This window comes from Bos indicus x Bos taurus, chromosome 4 (assembly GCF_003369695.1).
Source record: "Bos indicus x Bos taurus breed Angus x Brahman F1 hybrid chromosome 4, Bos_hybrid_MaternalHap_v2.0, whole genome shotgun sequence".
Lineage (NCBI taxonomy): Eukaryota > Metazoa > Chordata > Mammalia > Artiodactyla > Bovidae > Bos > Bos indicus x Bos taurus.
Window position 1 is genome coordinate 67,994,078 of NC_040079.1, and position 19,516 is coordinate 68,013,593.

General features: G+C 37.4%; 1 protein-coding gene across 3 annotated transcripts in view; it reads left to right on the top strand.

The window, feature by feature from the left end:
• Positions 1–19,516, top strand: part of MET (MET proto-oncogene, receptor tyrosine kinase) — a 114,866-nt gene that overhangs the window by 21,516 nt on the left and 73,834 nt on the right. For all 3 annotated transcript variants that reach the window (XM_027539596.1, XM_027539598.1, XM_027539597.1), the window contains exon 2: positions 9,151–10,367. In XM_027539596.1, the coding sequence (XP_027395397.1) occupies positions 9,165–10,367 (1,203 nt within the window). In that variant the 5' untranslated portion in view covers positions 9,151–9,164. The remainder of the gene's footprint in view (positions 1–9,150; positions 10,368–19,516) is intronic.

Here is a 19,516-nt window from a genome sequence, read left to right on the forward strand (position 1 = left end):
AATATTGAGGTAGAATTTGAAACTATAGAGCAGGATAAAAGCTACTATAGCACCTCAGAAATTTTAACTAGAAGATACTTTCCAAATGCAGATTGAAATATTTAATTATTCAAGTAAATAAACAATCTTTTCCAGTTACTCCAGTTACTTGAATATTTTATATAAGGCTGCTTTTGTGCACTTGAGTTTGAATTCACAAGTTTGTAGAATCTTCAAGTGGACATTATTTGGTCAAGACTTCTTCAGGCACAAGAAATAAAATAATCCCAATGAAACTGCTGATAAAAAAAAAGAGAAAGAAAGGAGGAAAGGAAAAATTTACTGGTTCTCATTAGCTGAAGAAGACCCAGTAGAAATGGATACTTCAGCAATTGCACTAGTGACTTGCCTTTCTCCATGTCTAGGATGTTCTATCCCTTGGGTCATTTTCATGCCAAGGCAGGCTTTTTCCACCCAGTGACAAAATGGTCATCAAACACTACAAATTAACATCATCCTTAGGGCTGGTGATCTTTAAGAGAGAGAGAGATCTCCTCCCAGTATCTATGCTGCTGCTGCTAAGTCGCTTCAGTCGTGTCCGACTCTGCGACCCCAGAGACGGCAGCCCACCAGGCTCCCCCGTCCCTGGGATTCTCCAGGCAAGAACACTGGAGTGGGTTGCCATTTCCTTCTCCAATGCATGAAAGTGAAAAGTGAAAGTGAAGTCACTCAGTCGTGTCCGACTCCTAGTGAACCCATGGACTGCAACCTACCAGGCTCTCCCGTCCATGGGATTTTCCAGGCAAGAGTACTGGAGTGGGGTGCCATTGCCTTCTCCGCCCAGTATCTATATTAAGCCCCAAAAGACTCTGGCTGCCTTGCTTTAGTCACATGCTCACCCCTGACCAGGCTCTGGGTCAGAGGAATAGAATTCACTAACAGACCAGCCTGGTTTGCAAGCTCACCTTCAGGTGAGGAGGTGATTGACAGCCCCATTAGATAGGGGAGAGTTTTCAAAAGAGTTGCCAGTAGTAGAGAGAGTCGGGGCTGTGCAAGTAAATACAGAAAATTTTTTCAAAATATTGTGCCTTTAAGTCTTTTCCAGGAAATACAAATAATTTGAAACAGTCCAAATAAGCATCATATTTAAAAAAAATATATAAATACACTTATAAAAACTAGATATCATGTTTTTCATATTTTAGATAATATTTTATCCTCTTTGAATCTCTTTTTTTTTTTCATAAAAACATGGGATTTTTCCATTTTCCTTAAAAAAATGTGAGCAATGCTTATCTTCTAAGAAAACATTCAGATTAGAAGAATTTATATAATGGACCGAATCTTATAAACTATAAAGCACTGACTATATAGTTATATTATGATTTCTAAGAAAATTCCTAAAGAAAGCAAATTTACCCATTTCAGTGTTTTAAAAGTGTCTCCCTTACAAAACCTGTTCCATAACTCCTGTCATATTTTTTCATGAGGCATCACTACTTGCTTACAACATAGGGGCTTCCTGTGGCACAGACAGTAAAGAATTTGCCTATAGTGCAGGAGACCTGGAGGCTATCCCTGGCTTGGGACGATCCCCTGGAAAACCGAATGACTACCCACTCCAGTATTCTGGCCTGGAGAATTCCATGGAAAGAGGAGCCTGGTGGGCTGCAGTGCATGGGGTTGCAGAGTCGGATATGACTGAGCGACTTTCATAACACAGGCATATGCTTTGAGACAAGTTTTTGTTGATGAGGACAGTGATGGTGATGGTGGTAATGGTGATAGGCACAGGTAGTTAATAAATTCTTAGAGAATTAAGTGTATTTCTAGATTTCTAGGGCATGAAAAGCCCAATGTAAGCACGTTAACAATATATGAGAAAACTAGAGGTAGATAGATGGCATACAGAGTTGAGTAGGTGGTATTACCTTTAGGTTAAGCTAGTATTTGTAGCTAATAGAGCAGTCCTCTTTAAAGGAAATACCCCTAAATACCAAAACTTTAATGACAAAGGTACCATGAGATAATCACTCCCAGGAAATATGTTGCCAGTGAGATTATCTTAACTATCAACTAAAAAGGAATAAAGAAATGTTTTATGAATGATTCAGTTTCACCTGCTATGTGCATGGCATTTTAAGAGAATGAATTAGTCAGTCTGTTTGAATCATCTTTACGTGTTCCTTTTAGTAAGGATCTCAAAGTTGGTTAAATGGCCAGCACTATTTCAGAAAGAAAGAAAAAACAAACAGTAAAAAGACATTTTATATTGAAAGCCTGATCCAAGCATATCACAGGAAATAAATATATCAAGGCAAAAATATATGAAAGATGAAAGTATTTCTGGAGTCACTCCCAACATAAATATTAAAATTGCTCACACAGCCTGATCTGGCAGATGATAGGGAAGAAAAAGAAATGCCAATTCAATGGCACTGGAGTAAAATGTAGAAAAACAATCTCAGAGTTTAATATTAGTAGAGTTGAATATACTTCAAAAGTTCATCAATTCAACCCAGGGGTATGCTTGTAGGTATTTAATAACCATCCCTCCATGGGGGGAGAGCTCTGATTTGTAGTGTTTGCCAACTTCTATGGTGTAAATACTTCCACCACGGCCAATGTCAAGCTACCAAGATGAGGTCACTGAACATGAGTTGCGAAGAGATGCACATGATAAGCTCCCATTAGCTGGTTCCAGAGGACTCCATTACACAACTTGTTAAACACTATAATTTTGCAAATAAGAAAGCAGCTAAAGCCAAAGGAACTGGGTGAATGCTTTGGGGTCGTACAACTATGTAGCTGTACTGCCACAACTAAAACTCAGGGTAATGCCCCCCCACCCCATGCTGAGCTTCACTACTGTGAATGCATTGTGAGGAAAGGACCATGACTGATTGATTGATAGACCTGCCTGACTCCCTTAACCTGGTTAATTTTCCCTTGTGGGGCTCCCATAGACATTTCCATGTTGAGTTTAAATTGTCGCCTGTTTGCTTCCTTGACTAATCTGAGATCTCACTGACAATTTGAAAGTGTTTTACTTATTTTTGTATCTTCAGCACTCTGCACAGTATCTGGAATACACTACATGGTCGAAAAGTATTAGTTGAGCACATGAACAAACAATAATTGAGATATTTATTGGCTTACTGTGTGCCAAGCACTGCTTGTAGGGGTTTATAAGCATTCATTCACTGAATCCCCCTCTCAGAGTGACCATCACAAGAGACAGGTGCTGTAATCACTCTGATATTTCAGATGAGAAAACCGATGCTCAGAAAGATTTACCCAAGGTCACACAGACGGTGAATGGACTCAAACCCTGCAGTCTGTCTCCAGAGCCTATGCACTCACTCACTCAGATGTCAGTTAACTGGCAGCATCATCAGGGTGTATAGCTCGGCAACATATATTTCCAGAAGTATTCCTCGACTACTTGTAAAGGACACAAACATTTCCTAGAGAAGATCCAATCTGACCAATACACACCATTGTTAATGGGGACCTTAATTAATTGGAATGATCAGTAAAACAGGATGTTTGTTTTCTTTTTATCTGAGGAGTAAACAGAAACCCATATTTTAATTTAAAATTCTGTTGTTGACATGGGCCCTAGTCCTGTATTTTTGCTTTAATAAATTTTTAAAAAAATTAACCTTTCTTTGATTTCTCAACCTGAAAAACCACGTCACTATTTGCTATCAAGAGAATGTAAAGAGAGTATAAGAGACTGAGTTACTAACTCCAGGGGAATTCTGCATTGTTTTTTCCTTAAATAGATTTTTTTTTTCCTCCTTCCCTACTGGTTTTCTTATGATTTGCCATCTCACTAAGCAAGATAACAAAAAAACCTGTTAATGCATTTGTATATTTTCTTGGATTCTAGTTGATTGAGGTTTAGTATCGTGAAACACTTACCTACCAACCTTAAGATATGAACCTGTTTTTTAAACATAATATAATACCTCAGATTTTTAAAAAAGTTTTGAAGGCTCCCTCAAAAAGCCTAGAAGAAAAAAGTCATTCTCACTCCACACTATTAATGGGCATCAATTAAGATGCAATTTGGTTGTAGTGCTTTTTTTGTTCTTTTAACAGTGATATTTCATTTATATTCTTCCCTTATTGTTTTTCTAGAGAAAATACAGTGATAAATTATGTATTAGACTAATATTTCCATTTTCAGGAGATACAGTGATACCATTTTGAGAAGTGCCTTTAATTTTTCTGCATAATATATTCTAGAAGGTTTAGGCACATATTTGTAGTTTGTATTATCTTCTAATAGGACCACTTGTCTTGAATCCTTTTCTTAACAATCCTTGCTATTCCCACCACCAGCGCAAAAATTTTTCTAGTAAATTTCCAATTAAAATTACATACAAAAACAGCACATTTATGTGTGTTTATAAATATATGTACACGTGTAAGAATCACATCAGTTCAGTTTAGTTCAGTCGCTCAGTGTCCAACTCCTTGTGACCCCATGAATTGCAGCACGCCAGGCCTCCCTGTCCATCACCAACTCCCGGAGTTTACTCAAACTCATGTCCATCAAGTTGGTGATGCCATCCAGCCATCTCATCCTCTGTCATCCCCTTCTCCTCCTGCCCCCAATCCCTCCCAGCATCAGAGTCTTTTCCAGTGAGTCAACTCTTTGCATGAGGTGACCAAATTATTGGAGTTTCAGCATCAGTCCTTCCAATGAATACTCAGGACTGATCTTGAGAATGGACTGGTTGGATCTCCTTGCAGTCCAAGGGACTCTCAAGAGTCTTCTCCAACACCACAGTTCAAAAGCATCAATTCTTTGGCACTCAGCTTTCTTCACAATCCAACTCTCACATCTGTATATGACCACTGGAAAAACCATAGCCTTGACTAGACGGATGTTTGTTGGCAAAGTAATGTCTCTGCTTTTGAATACGCTGTCTAGGTTGGTCATAACTTTCCTTCCAAGGAGTAAGTGTCTTTTTAATTTCATGGCTGCAATCACCATCTGCAGTGATTTTGGAGTCCAAAAAAATAAAGTCTGACACTGTTTCCACTGTTTCCCCATCTACTTCCCATGAACTGATGGGACCAGATGCCATGATCATAGTTTTCAGAATCATATAGTTATATATATATATATATGTATACACATACACACATATGCTATGTAACTGAGCAAATTGCTTTCAAAGATGAGATCTCTTTTTGATACTTGGAGCAGTCATGTGAGGCCATTGGACCCTGGGACTCAGAGGTGAATGAATGAATTGCCTGAAGTCACACAACTAGAGAGGGAAAGGGCCAGAACCAGAGCTCTGTCTCGCTTCTGCTCCGGTGCACTCTCCCTCTTAGCTCAGGAAGCTGTTTCAGTGTTAGTGAAGCATTCAACAGACTGTACAGGTTCTTGTCAGCCAGATGTGGGACTGAATCTGGTTCTGACTGTGTGACTTTGGGCAAGTTTGCTTGCCTAGAAATGGAGAATAGTAATGCTTCCTACGTCACAGGGTGTTTATGAAGAGTATATCAGAGGTTCAGCAGAATGCCTGGCACGTGGTGTAGGCACTCAATACATGTTATTGTTATTTTTACTATTACATGTTTTATTCCTTATTGAAGCTCTGCCTTGCCCTCTGGTCCAACTGTAATTTTGTAGCCTTTAAAGCCTATATCCCCTAATCAGATGCCTTCATTTGGATCCTGAAAATCATTGTATCCTTAACCTTTCTTGTTTTTTTTCCATATCTCATGAATGTGAAGAGGAAGTCATATACATTGTGTCTTATCTTCAGGAAGCCCTAAAAGCTACTATACAATCCTTTCTTTCATTTCTTGCTGACCTCAGATTGCATGCCTTGCTGTAGATATTCTAAACTTTCTCCTACACCCTGAAGTCAGTCCTTGGTAACTCCTCTGTATCCATCAATTTCAGCAGATGATCATATACCCTAATTTATTTTTAGATATTGAGATCATATGCCCTAAACTCCTTAAATGTCCCTATATCTTTATCTGACATCTCATCCTCTCCTGCTGTCTCAGAAAGAGAGTCTTCTCTTACATTTCAGGGCTCTTGGAAATGCCTCGTTTTGCTCTCTTGGAATGTTGATCAAGTACTTTTATCTCCCTCATTTGCCCTTCTTGTTTTCCCTACTTCTCTAGGTTCAACTACTTGTTTTTCTCCTGACTGTGTCACATACTCTGTCTTGTACAAATGGCTCTCCCACTAGAAATTCCCATTCCTCGTTGTCCTTCAGGACTCAACTCCAGCATCATTTCCAGTATGATTGTTTGCCCTTCCTACAGACTGACATAATTTCTGTCAACCTTGTGCCTCTACCAAGTGACTGTGAGGTTTGCAGGGGAGGTACCATGTTCTGTATTCCCAGCATCTACCACAGTGTCTGGCCTTTAGTAAATACCTAACAAATGTTAGAAGGAAAAGAGACCTACAAATGAGTGTCTTTCCTACAAATTAAAGTCCCCTCAACCCTCACTGTCCTTCCTTTGACAAGCATTCTACTTCCTCATCACACATTCCCTTTCAATTCAGTGTCTGACACCACTGTTGAATCTACTGAAAGTACTCTTGTGAAGGTCAACAAGTAGCCTTTGTATGATTATATCCACTTTCCTGACCCTTTCACCCACTGTCTGTGACACAGTGCAATACTGGCTGTCTTGACATCTCCCTGAACTAACTTACCTCCCTTGACTCCTTCCCTAGTTTTTCCAGTGTGCAAATTGCCAAGACGTGGTTCATTTGTCTTCTCTTCCTTCACCTTGTCCCTCCAGGAACATAGTCATTCTTGTTATTAACCATCACCTCTGTGCGCAGAGTTTGTTTCTGTTCCAATCACAATCCTATTTATCCCACTAAGATCAAGTTCTGGAGTTTCATTCTTTCTAATGCAGAGATGGCAGATACTTGGCACCCATGCTTCTGCTTGCCTCTGTCTCGTCTAAGAGGGATATTATTTCACCCAAGACCAGTTGCACTACTTTCTCAGTATGAGCAGGCTTCTCAGAATTTTCATTATACTCCTCTGTCGCTTGGTACTAATGCTCTGTCGCTTGGTACTAATGCTATCTTGCTTGGAATCTTCATTCTTCACTTACTCACCTGCTTACTGGTAAACAGTGTAAAACCTATTAGTCATCCCTGTAGTAGATCATTTTCACTCATTTCTCAACAACACAACAAACTCAACATGTTTACAGTCAGCTTATCATATTCTTCGATCATTAGCCTAACTTCCTCCTGCTGACTACCCTAGCTTTGTAACTTGTTCCATTCCACTTTTTCCCAGATTACACTGCTTATCCTTTACCTTGTCTTTTGTGCTCCACCAACTTAGGTGTCAAATCTTATTTATTCAAATAACTCTCACTCATCCCTTCCTTTCTATTTTTGGGGCCACCATTTGCTTCTGGCCCTTTTTACCTGGTTGTGGGCTATAATACCTGTCGTCTGGCCTCCTCATTGCCAGGTTCTACCTGCTCTAAGTCACTTTGCCTCCAGATCAATCTACCTAGAGTAAAACCTTGCTCATATGACTCTCTACCTCAGAATCCTTCAGTGACTTTCTATTATCTCCTAAATAATGCCTGTAATTCCTGTCAATTTGGTAAGATAAAATTATCTTTGATTTTGGAATCAATAAGATTTGGATTCAGGTTCTGGCTACTACACTTATCTGTTCTGTGACTTTGAACTTACTGTTTAATTTTTATTCACTCATTTATTCAACATATATTTATTGAACACCTTCTTTGGTCTAGGCTCTGTATGAGCCCATGAGATGGAGTGATGAGCCAAACAGGCATTGTCCTTTTCTTCTGGATCTCAAACATATTGGACTTGTCCATATTTCTCATGATCATAGTCATCCCAAGTACAGGCCATACTTTCCTCTCTTGATGCTTTTAGCTTCTGGTTTTTGCTATACAGAAAATCATAATAGCATGCACTATAGTAATTTTCATATGTGTATCATATCTCAGCTTCAGTGTAAGTTCACTGAAGGGTAAGTGCCATGTCCCATTTCCCAAACTGCAAGCACAGAGCCATGCACAGTGAATTCTGTTGTGTTTCTATGGACCTCGAGTTAGTCTTTGGCATAATTACAATGCCCAGTATGTTTTTGGAGACTCCTTTTGTCCTGTCAGAATTTCACATTTTTTAAAATGAAGAGGAAATAGTAGCCATTTGGTTTCTGCTTCTAAGACCTCTCTTTTCCAAACCTGCCTGTAACTATTATAAGTAGAACTCACAATGTGCACCTTCAGTTTTTAAAACCTGAATAACAAGTCCACTCATGCTTCCTAGTAGAAATACTGTCCGTGCACATAAAATGGAATGTTAAAATAACGTTCTTTTAACTAAATAGCTTTTGACTTGGTAATGAACAATATGTTGTTTTTCCCTGAGAAATAATTCCAGCATTTTAGTCCTAAAGATTATATTTTATACATTTTAAGCTTGCTGTTTTTACATTCCCAGTGATCTTACATTATTAAGTTAAGCATTTGCCTATCCAAAACAATAGGTCAATTATAGCCAAATTATAACCATACCTTTTCTCTGCACACAAAATCCTATAAACAGCATGTGATCATATTGCTTCTAGAATTTATGATTGTTTTCTTCCAAAAGGAAGCTAAATTTAGCTTAGTAATTCTACATGCTCCCAAGGAAACAATGCCTGCTGTGATTTGTAGAGTAAATGAATCTGAACCACAGTTCCTTTACTTGACTAACTGAGAAAGTTTAAATATCACCCTAGTCATTAACCACAGATATTAAACCACATGAAACAACCAGCAAGGGGTTAAGAAAGAAATGTGCTATTTTTCTGACTTCACTGCTGAATGAGTCTAACTTAGTTGTTGTATCGTTCTTAATACAGAACATTGTTTGCATCTTATAATGGTTCTCTAAAATTACTTGTTTGTGGCTTGAGTTCTAAAATTAAAACTATGTAAAGTCATGTCCAACTGCACAATGCATCTTTATGTGAAGTCAGCTAGAGTTTTTTGTTTTCACTCAATGTAAAAATTCCAGTTAGGAAGATTTGTTTCTAACAGTCTAACTGGTATAGTTCTCGCAGTTTCTTCTTCTTTGTTTCTAATGACAACTAAACTGCTCTCGCCTTGAACGTCTTTTGGCAGATAAAATTCTCACCATGAAGGCCCCTGCTGTGCTTGCACCTGGCATTCTTGTGCTTCTGTTTACCTTCGTGCAGAAGAGCAATGGGGAGTGTAAAGAGGCACTAGTAAAATCCAGGATGAATGTGAACATGCAATATCAGCTTCCTAACTTCACTGCAGAAACATCCATTCAGAATGTTGTTTTGCACAAACATCACATTTACCTCGGTGCCATTAACTACATTTACGTTTTAAATGACAAAGACCTTCAGAAGGTTGCTGAGTACAAGACTGGGCCTGTGCTGGAACACCCAGATTGTTTCCCATGTCAGGACTGCAGCCATAAAGCCAATTTATCAGGTGGTGTTTGGAAAGATAACATCAACATGGCTCTGCTTGTTGACACGTACTATGATGATCAACTCATTAGCTGTGGCAGTGTCCACAGAGGGACCTGCCAGCGACACGTCCTTCCACCCAACAATACTGCAGACATAGAGTCGGAGGTTCACTGCATGTACTCTCCTCAGGCAGACGAAGAGACCAACCAGTGTCCTGACTGTGTGGTGAGTGCCCTGGGAACCAAAGTCCTACTGTCTGAAAAGGATCGATTCATCAACTTCTTCGTGGGCAATACCATAAATTCTTCTTACCTTCCAGATTATATATTGCACTCGATATCAGTGAGAAGGCTAAAGGAAACACAAGATGGTTTTAAGTTTTTGACAGACCAATCCTATATTGATGTTCTACCTGAACTCCGAGATTCCTACCCCATTAAGTATGTCCACGCCTTTGAAAGCAACCATTTTATTTACTTTTTGACGGTCCAGCGGGAAACTCTAGATGCTCAGACTTTTCACACAAGAATAATCAGGTTCTGTTCCGCAGACTCTGGATTGCATTCGTACATGGAAATGCCTCTGGAGTGTATTCTGACGGAAAAGAGAAGAAAGAGATCCACAAAGCAGGAAGTGTTTAATATTCTCCAAGCTGCATATGTCAGTAAGCCTGGGGCTCAGCTCGCTAGGCAAATAGGTGCCAGCCTGAATGATGACATTCTGTACGGGGTGTTTGCACAAAGCAAGCCAGATTCCTCAGAACCAATGAATCGTTCTGCTGTCTGTGCATTCCCTGTCAAATATGTCAATGAGTTCTTCAACAAAATCGTCAACAAAAACAATGTGAGATGTCTCCAGCACTTTTATGGCCCCAACCATGAACACTGCTTCAATAGGGTAAGTCACACAGGTTTCCTACTTGCAAATTATGAGGCACATGTCAGAATAGGTACCAGCCTAAAAGTGTAATATTAATAGCATTTAGAACAAGATGCTTAATTGTAGGTGTTAAAGGCTTTTTTTTTAATGAGGTCCCATTCTCTTACTGATGTATGAATTGTCTATATTCTTGGCTTTACTTAAAGAAACTTAACTAAAAACAAACAGAAAACTCTTCTAGAATGTTGATACATTAAACATTTTTAAGTGCACTAATATGCTTCTCTGAATTAATTAGAAAACTATAGAGGAAATTTTTGCTCTCAGATTCCTCCTTTGGATCTTGGCTTCAATGCCTGAAGTCCTACTTGAATGGGCATGTATCTACCAAGTTCTGATTTGGTGCTTTTCACCTGGTTGACATTCGATGTCTATAGATATAAATATTTTGATTGATGATTGTTTATACAACATAAAATGGTATTTTCACAGGAACTGTTAGGGAAATTCTTTGTTGCTTTGATTTAAATATAGTAAAGGCTACCAGTTATACCCAGAGGATTTATCCTGCTGGTCATCAGATCATTTAGGGCTAGCATCAAATTGAGAGGAAGAAATCAAATTGGGAGTCCATTGTGGCCTTGCGCTTTCTTGGTGGGGACCCAGATTTGAACATTACAGACTTGCTATGCCTCCTAACCTAAGGACCACTATGATCATAATTGGATGAAAAAATGGTATAGCTTTTCTAAAGACACCTGACTTTGAAAATGTACATCTCCCTTACTCTTAACAGTTTTCAGTCTAAGTGGTAAAGGTTATAATTGCAAGCAGGAAGAACATTACACATGTCCTTGATAAAAGGAAGTATATAATTTGCAGATGGGTACCAAGGACATATGAATTCAGAAACGTTTGTTTTACTTTTGCTGAAATGTCTAGGATACTTCTCCAGATGGAAACTCTACGTAGTTTATTTATAAAGTTAGAAAAATGCTTCGGAGAAAATGAATCCATCTTTCAGTGAACTAAAGCCATAACTTACTTCCTTTCCTCTCGAAAGTCTATGAATATACATAATATACATACATATAAATTCCAACTAAGACTTATTTCTCCCTGAATACATTTTAATATGTGTGGCAAAATCTGTGAGAAGCAATGGGATTGCTCATGAGGCTACCCCTTTTCCTTACTAGAAAATGCAAAAGAATGAAAGGAAACAAAAAAACTTTCAGAAACCTGGGAATTAGGAAATAAAAGTGTAATATTAATAGTATTTCAGAGAAAACACTTTTCCTGCATCCAATAAATTGCTTCAGAAACACAAGTTTAGAAATGAGTCAACTGGAAATTCCTGCAGGGCCTCTAAAGCACATGACTTTGTTATTTAAATCTTGTGTAAATTTGTTGAAAACTAAAGAGACTTTACCTTACAAGGATATATTGATATCTTATCTCTTTGCTTTATTTTGTACATTTCAAACCCCAGATATAAAAGTATTTATCAATTCTAGAAATTCTCAAAACACAGCTGAACTTTATCCTACCCGTTTGACATTTTTAGTGTTCCAAGAGGAACAAAAAGGCAGGATTACCCAATGAAATTCAGGTCAGTTTTATCACCCAGGAAAAAAGCCCAAAATGCACCAACCACACCTGAAACTATTATCACTCCCATCGCAAAAATTCTTGTGGGAAACAAGATGAAACTTGCCAACATAGTCTTCTCACAAAGGAAGCCAACTTTAATACTAGCCAAATTCCATAAAGACAAATACCTTCAAATCTCTTCATTTATTTGCCTGTTTATCTTTTCTGGTTACTGAAGGTCAGAATTCTTCCAAGAATGAAACTACCCACGTTCTCAGTTTTCATATACCCACCACAGAAGGACCTCAGGTTGTTCCAGTAACCAGCATACAGACATTTCCCAGCTTCATCTTAAAATGAAGGCACCTAGAGCCATTACTCACACAAAACCAAATGATTTACAGGATCAAATTAGTTTGGAAAGACTCTAAGCAACACAACTACTCCATTTTGTCTTGGCAAATTTACTTGGCAGAGATATCAGGTGACCCAACAATTTCCTGGAACTGAGTTTTTATTTTGGCATAACATTTAGTGAATAGATACATATATTATAGTTTTGTTATTAACATGTCTAATCGATCAGATCTTTATAGAGGAACCATTGTGTGCTCTGTGGACAAAGAAAGCTGCAGCGCTAACTTTCCACTGAGGCTTTGAGAGCATGTTCGCAGCAGCAGGGGTTTTCTGGCTCTCCTTGAGCTTCTGCCCTGTACAAACTGTATCTCTATCACAGGATCAGACAGAGCACCAGGAAAGGGTCTTTTAGGTTTTAAGGGTCCAGCAGCAGTATCAGACCTGAGTTGCTTATTTTAGATCATGTATTATGTTGCTTTTTCCACTCTCACATTTTATAAAAGTATATGTGCAGACTTTCATATACATCTTCTCATACTGATGACATCACTAAAACCCTCTTTCGAGTTATCTGATAGTTTCCAGAGCAGGTCGTCTTCACGTCTTAGTTATTTGTACTTCAAAACTCGTTGATTCCTCATATGATGCTGTTTCTGGAAACTTATCCCACGCCACAGATATCCATTCATGTACTATTAGCGTTGACTATTAGTTCTTCATCTTTATAGTGTAACCGTTTTCTTTGTTGCTTTTGAAAGTGACTGCTAAAGGGTTTGTTCACAGTGATTTCTACCTTTTAGAATTATGAGATTCCACATCCACAAATAATTAAATCTTTGGTTAAAAGTCTTTACTGCCCTTTTTACGCATTCATCATTCAACCACTGTAAGCATTCTAAATTAGTATTGATTGAAGTTGTTTTAGGTTAATGTGTGGTCCCTAAACGGTACATTGTTATTCAACATAAAGTAACTGAGAAAATGCTACATAATCTGGAGACTTGGAAAATCCCCAAATTTGGGCATTAAAAAAAACCCCTCATCTTCTATTTTGGGATAAACTATTAAAAATTCACTCTAAGCACATTGATTGGATATCCAACAGTGTCATATAAGAGATTTAGTAACATGACAGTTATTCCAGGGAGAAAACTAGGATCAGTATACATTGGCCTAATTTCTTCCAAATAATCAATATTGAATAAAGGAATGTTTTGTCCTCAAATCAGCAAAGATCCTGTTCCCTAAATTACAATATACTTATTAACAGAAGTAGAATTATGTGTTTTGAAAGATTTTTAATCAAAGTTGAAATGAAAAAGGGGTCTTTGAAATATCTCTCACCTATCTAAAAAATAGTTATGACATTATACTTTCTCTTGCAATACCAATATCAAAGTTTTATTTTACATATAAGCATTTGAAAGAACATAAATAGACTTGTAGCAAATATTTTTACCAATATCTTGGTCATCTTAATGACCAGTGATTGATCATTTAAATGGGAAAAGCATGCAATTTGGTGTCAGAGTCACCTGGTTGGAAGCCCTCGTCTCCTATGTGCCACCCGTGTAACTTCTTCCACATTACCTAATTCTTAGAGCCTCAGTCTCCTCATTTGTAACATGCAGATAGCAATACCTACTTCTCAGGCTTTCTATAAAAACATGGGATAATAAATATAAAGTACCTGGCACATAAGATAATCATAAATTTAGCTAGTTGGGAGGCAGCACAATCTCATGGAACAAGAGATCTGGATTCAAACTTGTACCCCATGATTTTCTATCTGCCTGTCCTGAGCTGCTGCTACTGCTAAGTCACTTCAGTTGTGTCTGACTCTGTGCGACCCCATAGACAGCAGCCCACCTGGCAAGAACACTGGAGTGGGTTGCCATTTCCTTCTCCAATGCATGAAAGTGAAAAGTGAAAGTGAAGTTGCTCAGTCGTGTCTGACTCTTTGCAACCCCATGGACCGCAGCCTACCAGGCTCCTCCGTCCATGGAATTTTCCAGGCAAGAGTACTGGAGTGGGTTTGCCATTGCCTTCTCCAGCCTGTCCTGAGAGCATTATTTAAATCCAATGAACCCATTTTCCTCCATGCAGGACTATGGTATGGACAAGTGCAACAATGTTTATAAGAGGCTCTAACTTTGTCCTTGGTACATTATAAGTAATAGCTCTCATTGTAAGGGGTATTTGTGTAAAGAAAGTCAAATTCAAATGACTGGATTGTTTTCTGGAAGAGGCACATTCTGGTTCTATTGCTCTTGAGAGTCTTTTACTTCCCTGGCTGACTGTTATGAGTGACCACCTCTGTAATGTTTAATTTGTGTAAGTCCTCCTGAATACTTAACAGTTTCAAAAGGCAAAAAGGAGATATGGGAGTGGTGGTGGTTTGGAGGGTGACGAGAAGGACAACTGGATCAGAATTGTGCTGTGTAGTCAGTCTAGAAGGTATAAGGTGCTCCTTTCCCTGACCTTAATTCTAACTTCCTATGGCATTATAAAGTACAATGCTTATGTTATGCTTAAGTTATATGTTCAAGAATTTGCAGATAATGAAATTTTAGAAAAAGTCAACCTCAAGGTTGTTTGTACCAAGCTTCCTTGTTTTTAAACATCATTTATACTCAAATTCAAAGAGTAGCCAACTGCTTCCCAAAATAAAGGAAACTTAAAGTAGTAATTTTCCATCTCCGTTTCAGAGTGCCAAAGTTAAAGGGTCACCACTCAGAGGCATCAAAGGAAGAAAGCAAAATGATTAGAACAGTTTTGAATGAAAACAAAATCAAAACAAGATGCAAACAAGGGGTAATAGGAATAGGCATAAAAATAAACATATGGTGATGTTTCTTTATTACTATTATAAAGATGATAGATGAGTAAAATTGGGTTACATTTAAGTTGTAATGGAAGAAAATAATTGCAGCCTTCCATCAGGAAACCACAAGGACCATTATTGATCTGTCATCCTCAGGGCATGTCTCATAATATTTAATAAAATAAACAAAGATTTATAACTCTTTATAGGCTATATATCTATTATCTCCCATACCACACCATTTGAACTGGAAATGTGGAGTCAGTGTTACAAGTAACATCCATATAATTATACTGGTTTGGCATGCTTATTTAAACAGTCTAGCACTCTCAAGAGAACACATTTCGTATTAGGGATGAAAAATGTGAAGTCAGATTTCAGGGTTTTTTTACTTCCTGTGCTTCAAAATGAGAGAATGTTATCCTATATGTAAAATGCTATTGAGGATTCTTCATTCTAAACACACTAAACATCTTGGCCATATGCCAAATGTAATAGATTACCAAAGCAAAATCTTGCAAGAAAGAAAATCCTTGACATCTAAGGATTCAATCTACTTTAAAAAAAAAAAAATCTAAGTAGAAATTCTATACACTTGATTCCTTTCCTTCTGTAAACTCTTCTTTATTGTCTCTCAGGCTCAGGGAGTTGCTGCTCCCTGACTTAGTTGAATTTTCCATGTTGTCTGTCACATGAAATGTACTACATTGCATTATTTTATTAAGAGGAATTTAAAATTATTTTCTTTCCAGAATTTTGTAACACTGAGATCACAGGGCATACCATTGGGGTATTAGAAAACATGTTACAGAGTGAGCCATTAAAGATCTTTGCTTTTTTCTCATCCTCCTGATAACCCTTCTTTAAACCATTTTGTAGTTTATTCGCAGGTAGGACGGGGGAGCCTGGTGGGCTGCCGTCTGTGGGGTCGCACAGGGAGCACACCCTAGGAAAGAATGAAAAAACAAAGACATGACGTTTGAAATAAGTTAAACAAAGAAACACAGTTAACACTGAGACTATCACCAAAACTGTAAATAGGTTTAACCTGTGAATTATATCAATTCAGAATGTGACTGACAATATTTCCCACCTGTACATGGGTATTTATGCGTTAACTGTGCGACATGCATTATAAATTAATTCTTCATTTTTCTCAATGTCCTTTGAAGCAAGTTGTGTGATCTTTTATTTAAGTAGTTGATTTCTACGTGGAGATTCGCTTCATTAAATTAATTGAGCAAACAATAAGGAGTTCGGGCAAAAAAATAAATCCTAAAGTTGGTCTTTGAAAAGTTGAAGTGATAATAAAATTCTGAAGCTACAGCTGTGGTACATACATTATTGCCATACCACCACATGATTAGAGACTTCTAAAAGCATATGAGACTTCACATTTTGATAAGAATATTCACCTCCTTGAGTAATCATGGATTTTTTATTCCACATAATGTATCAAATTTTGAATGTTACATCCTTCCTTCAGACTTCTGTCTTATTGATGACATTCCATCCTGCATTATTATCTCCTCTAATAAGAAAAATGAGGAGCTGTCATAAATTGGATAGAAGACCCACCAGGAATTTCTGCCGTTGCTTATTCATAGGTTGGCACAGATACTGAGTCAGTGGGCACCCGGAGTTCAGGATGACTCAGTGCCCAGATATGTGCTGTAAGTCACATCTCCAGTGTCCAGAGAGGGCTGCAAAGGGCTCATTTATCAGGGAAATGAACCAAGTGTTCAGCTACTCTTGATATCATTAATACTCCTTTTATTTTTTAAAAAATATAATAGTGAATGTGGTAAATGATTCTAGGATCCTGGATACATTCCAGTCTGCTCATTATGCATTCTTCCTCTATCTAAAATTGTTCATTTGCATATGAATGACTTGCTAAGTAAAAGCCTTGGAAAAGAGGCTTCCTGCACTTCACCCTAGACCTAGGCTAAGGTAGAGCAGATAAAGTGTGTCTTCCTTCTATACTGCAAAAATACCTCATACTCTCTTGTTTCTCAACAAGAGAACAGAAAAATATATTATAAATGCTTGCTAATATAGAATAAGGCTTGTTTTAACTATTCTTGATGTTCAGTAGTGGAGGTGTTTTATGAACAGTATCTAACTATAAAACAAAAAAATGATTAATTCAGACTAAAGTCTGACTTCAGTTGTTTGATTTGGATAAATCACCAAAATGTTCATCAATCAAAGGACATTAAAATGGTGATATTTCAAATGATGCTGTAGGTAAAGGCGTGAATTGAGGTCAGTTTTGATTTGTAAAGCATTCTCTTCTAGAACTGATACTACAAAAATTAAGTTGCTGAGTTGTCATCTCAAAATATATGGCTTTCTCATGATTTGCTAGAATTTGAGTCCATGTACCAAAAAATGTAAATCCATATGATACTAAATTTTCTGATGACATTTCAAATTTAAAATCCATTTAACACTTGCCTCTAGCAACTAGTCTACAAACTAAACTACAGGAAAAGTGCTACCCAAGGAAATGGGAAAAATACAAAGATTAAATTGGTATGTTAGCTCTGAGTGAATCAATAGTATTTAGTGCTAATGCACTAAGCAGATTCCAAGCACTAATGCAATGGCAGTCAATAGTAAAAATGAATATCTCTAAAAATTATCTTGGTAATAAAATGTGCAACATTTTCCATTTATTTTAAGCTAATTACATTACATGCTTGTTCATTCATTTTATTAGTTTAAACCAAGTAGCAGAAGCCTAACCATTTCATTTAATGCCTAAAACGGCCGAAAACTTGTAATCTTTGTTTTCTTCAAGAGACAGAGGAAACGACTTATTCATACAACTAAGAATCAATAAAAAATTCAACAGAAATTTACTGACTGTCTAACCCTACTGGCCTTAAAATAATGAGTGATATAGGCCTGGTTCTTGCCTTTATGAAGCAAACCTGCTGGGAGAGGAGATGACAATAAACAGTCATACCAGCAAACAAATACATATTGATAATTTATGAAATACAGTGTAAGGGAAATAGGCATCTGTGAATGCAAATGAAGAGGAAGATCTAAATTTGGTAGTATAGTCACAAAAGGCCAGCTTGAAGAGGTGAAAGTTTACTTTTTCATGAAACTAAAAGTTAACTTACATAAAGCTCAGAATTTTAGAAAAAGCAATTATGTCTTTATTGCATGGTCAAGTACATAGCCAGTTTTTAACAAACTGATAGCCATTACCTATATCATAAGTTTGTGGTCTTAACTACATGCTGTGGCTTTTTGAAATGGGTTCTGACTGTAAGTGCATATTACTTTAAACGTAGAAAAATCTATCACAAGAAGTAAAACTGTGCTGGAGAATTTAACTTTTTAAACACTTTCTCTTTTTTAAAAAAAGTTGTCAGTGTTTCCGAACTTTGTCTTTTCTTTGGTTTCTAAGAAATTGTCACTTTTTGCTAAGTATTAATAATTCTTATTATGAAGAAGATAATGTGTGGATTTCTAGAAGCTAAGGACATAATTTAGATAGCACTCATTTTCACTGCCTCTCATAGCCTATCACTTTAATCACCTTCTTTGAAAACAGAAATTTCTTGTATCTGTCAAAGTTGTTTCTTTCTTCTCCCCCTCTTCTTTCTTCTGTGGCCAACATTTAGGACCCTATTCATCAGAAAAATCCATGTTTCTTAGGGACAGATAGGATTGTCCTGTTACCAGTAAGTCCTATGACAAAAAAAAAATAGTCATAGAATTATGAAAATACACAAAATAAGCTCTTTTGAGACTGTCAAAGTTGTAAAAGTTGATGGAATTGAAAGGAATGTGATGCTGAGCCTCATTGTCTTTCTGCATCTGTGGACTGTCCTCTACACAACTACATCCATTTTACACCATTTCCTTCTCATGAGAATAATGTGGCCTTGAGGGCCAAGTGAGAGACAAGTGTTCCCAAGGACTCATGAGATATCATGGGCACCTGCTGAGTGTACATGAGCATGTACATGGGCATGTGCTGTAGTTCTAATGCATCTCTGGCTACAGACACATACTGCCTTTTTCTTTCATGATAGTCATGTTTATCGGTATATATTTAATTCTGCAAATATCTAAATAAGTTTGCCTTAGGCACTTTGTCATGCTTTTTTGTACCTAAGGATGTGCCTTGCAGATCATAGACAATAGTGTTGATTTTGACAAAAAATTTGTCTTCCAAAAAATTTGCACAGTAAAGAGAGACCATCTGATTTGCTACAGTGTTTGGATAAAAGTCCTGGTAAAATCAACAAATACATTTTTGTGACTGGATCACAAGAAGCATTGTTTTTGTCATCTCTGCAAATCGCAAATATTTGCAATGCAGGTGAAAAAATATGTATGAAAAGTAGAAAGAAATTCTCACTTTTGC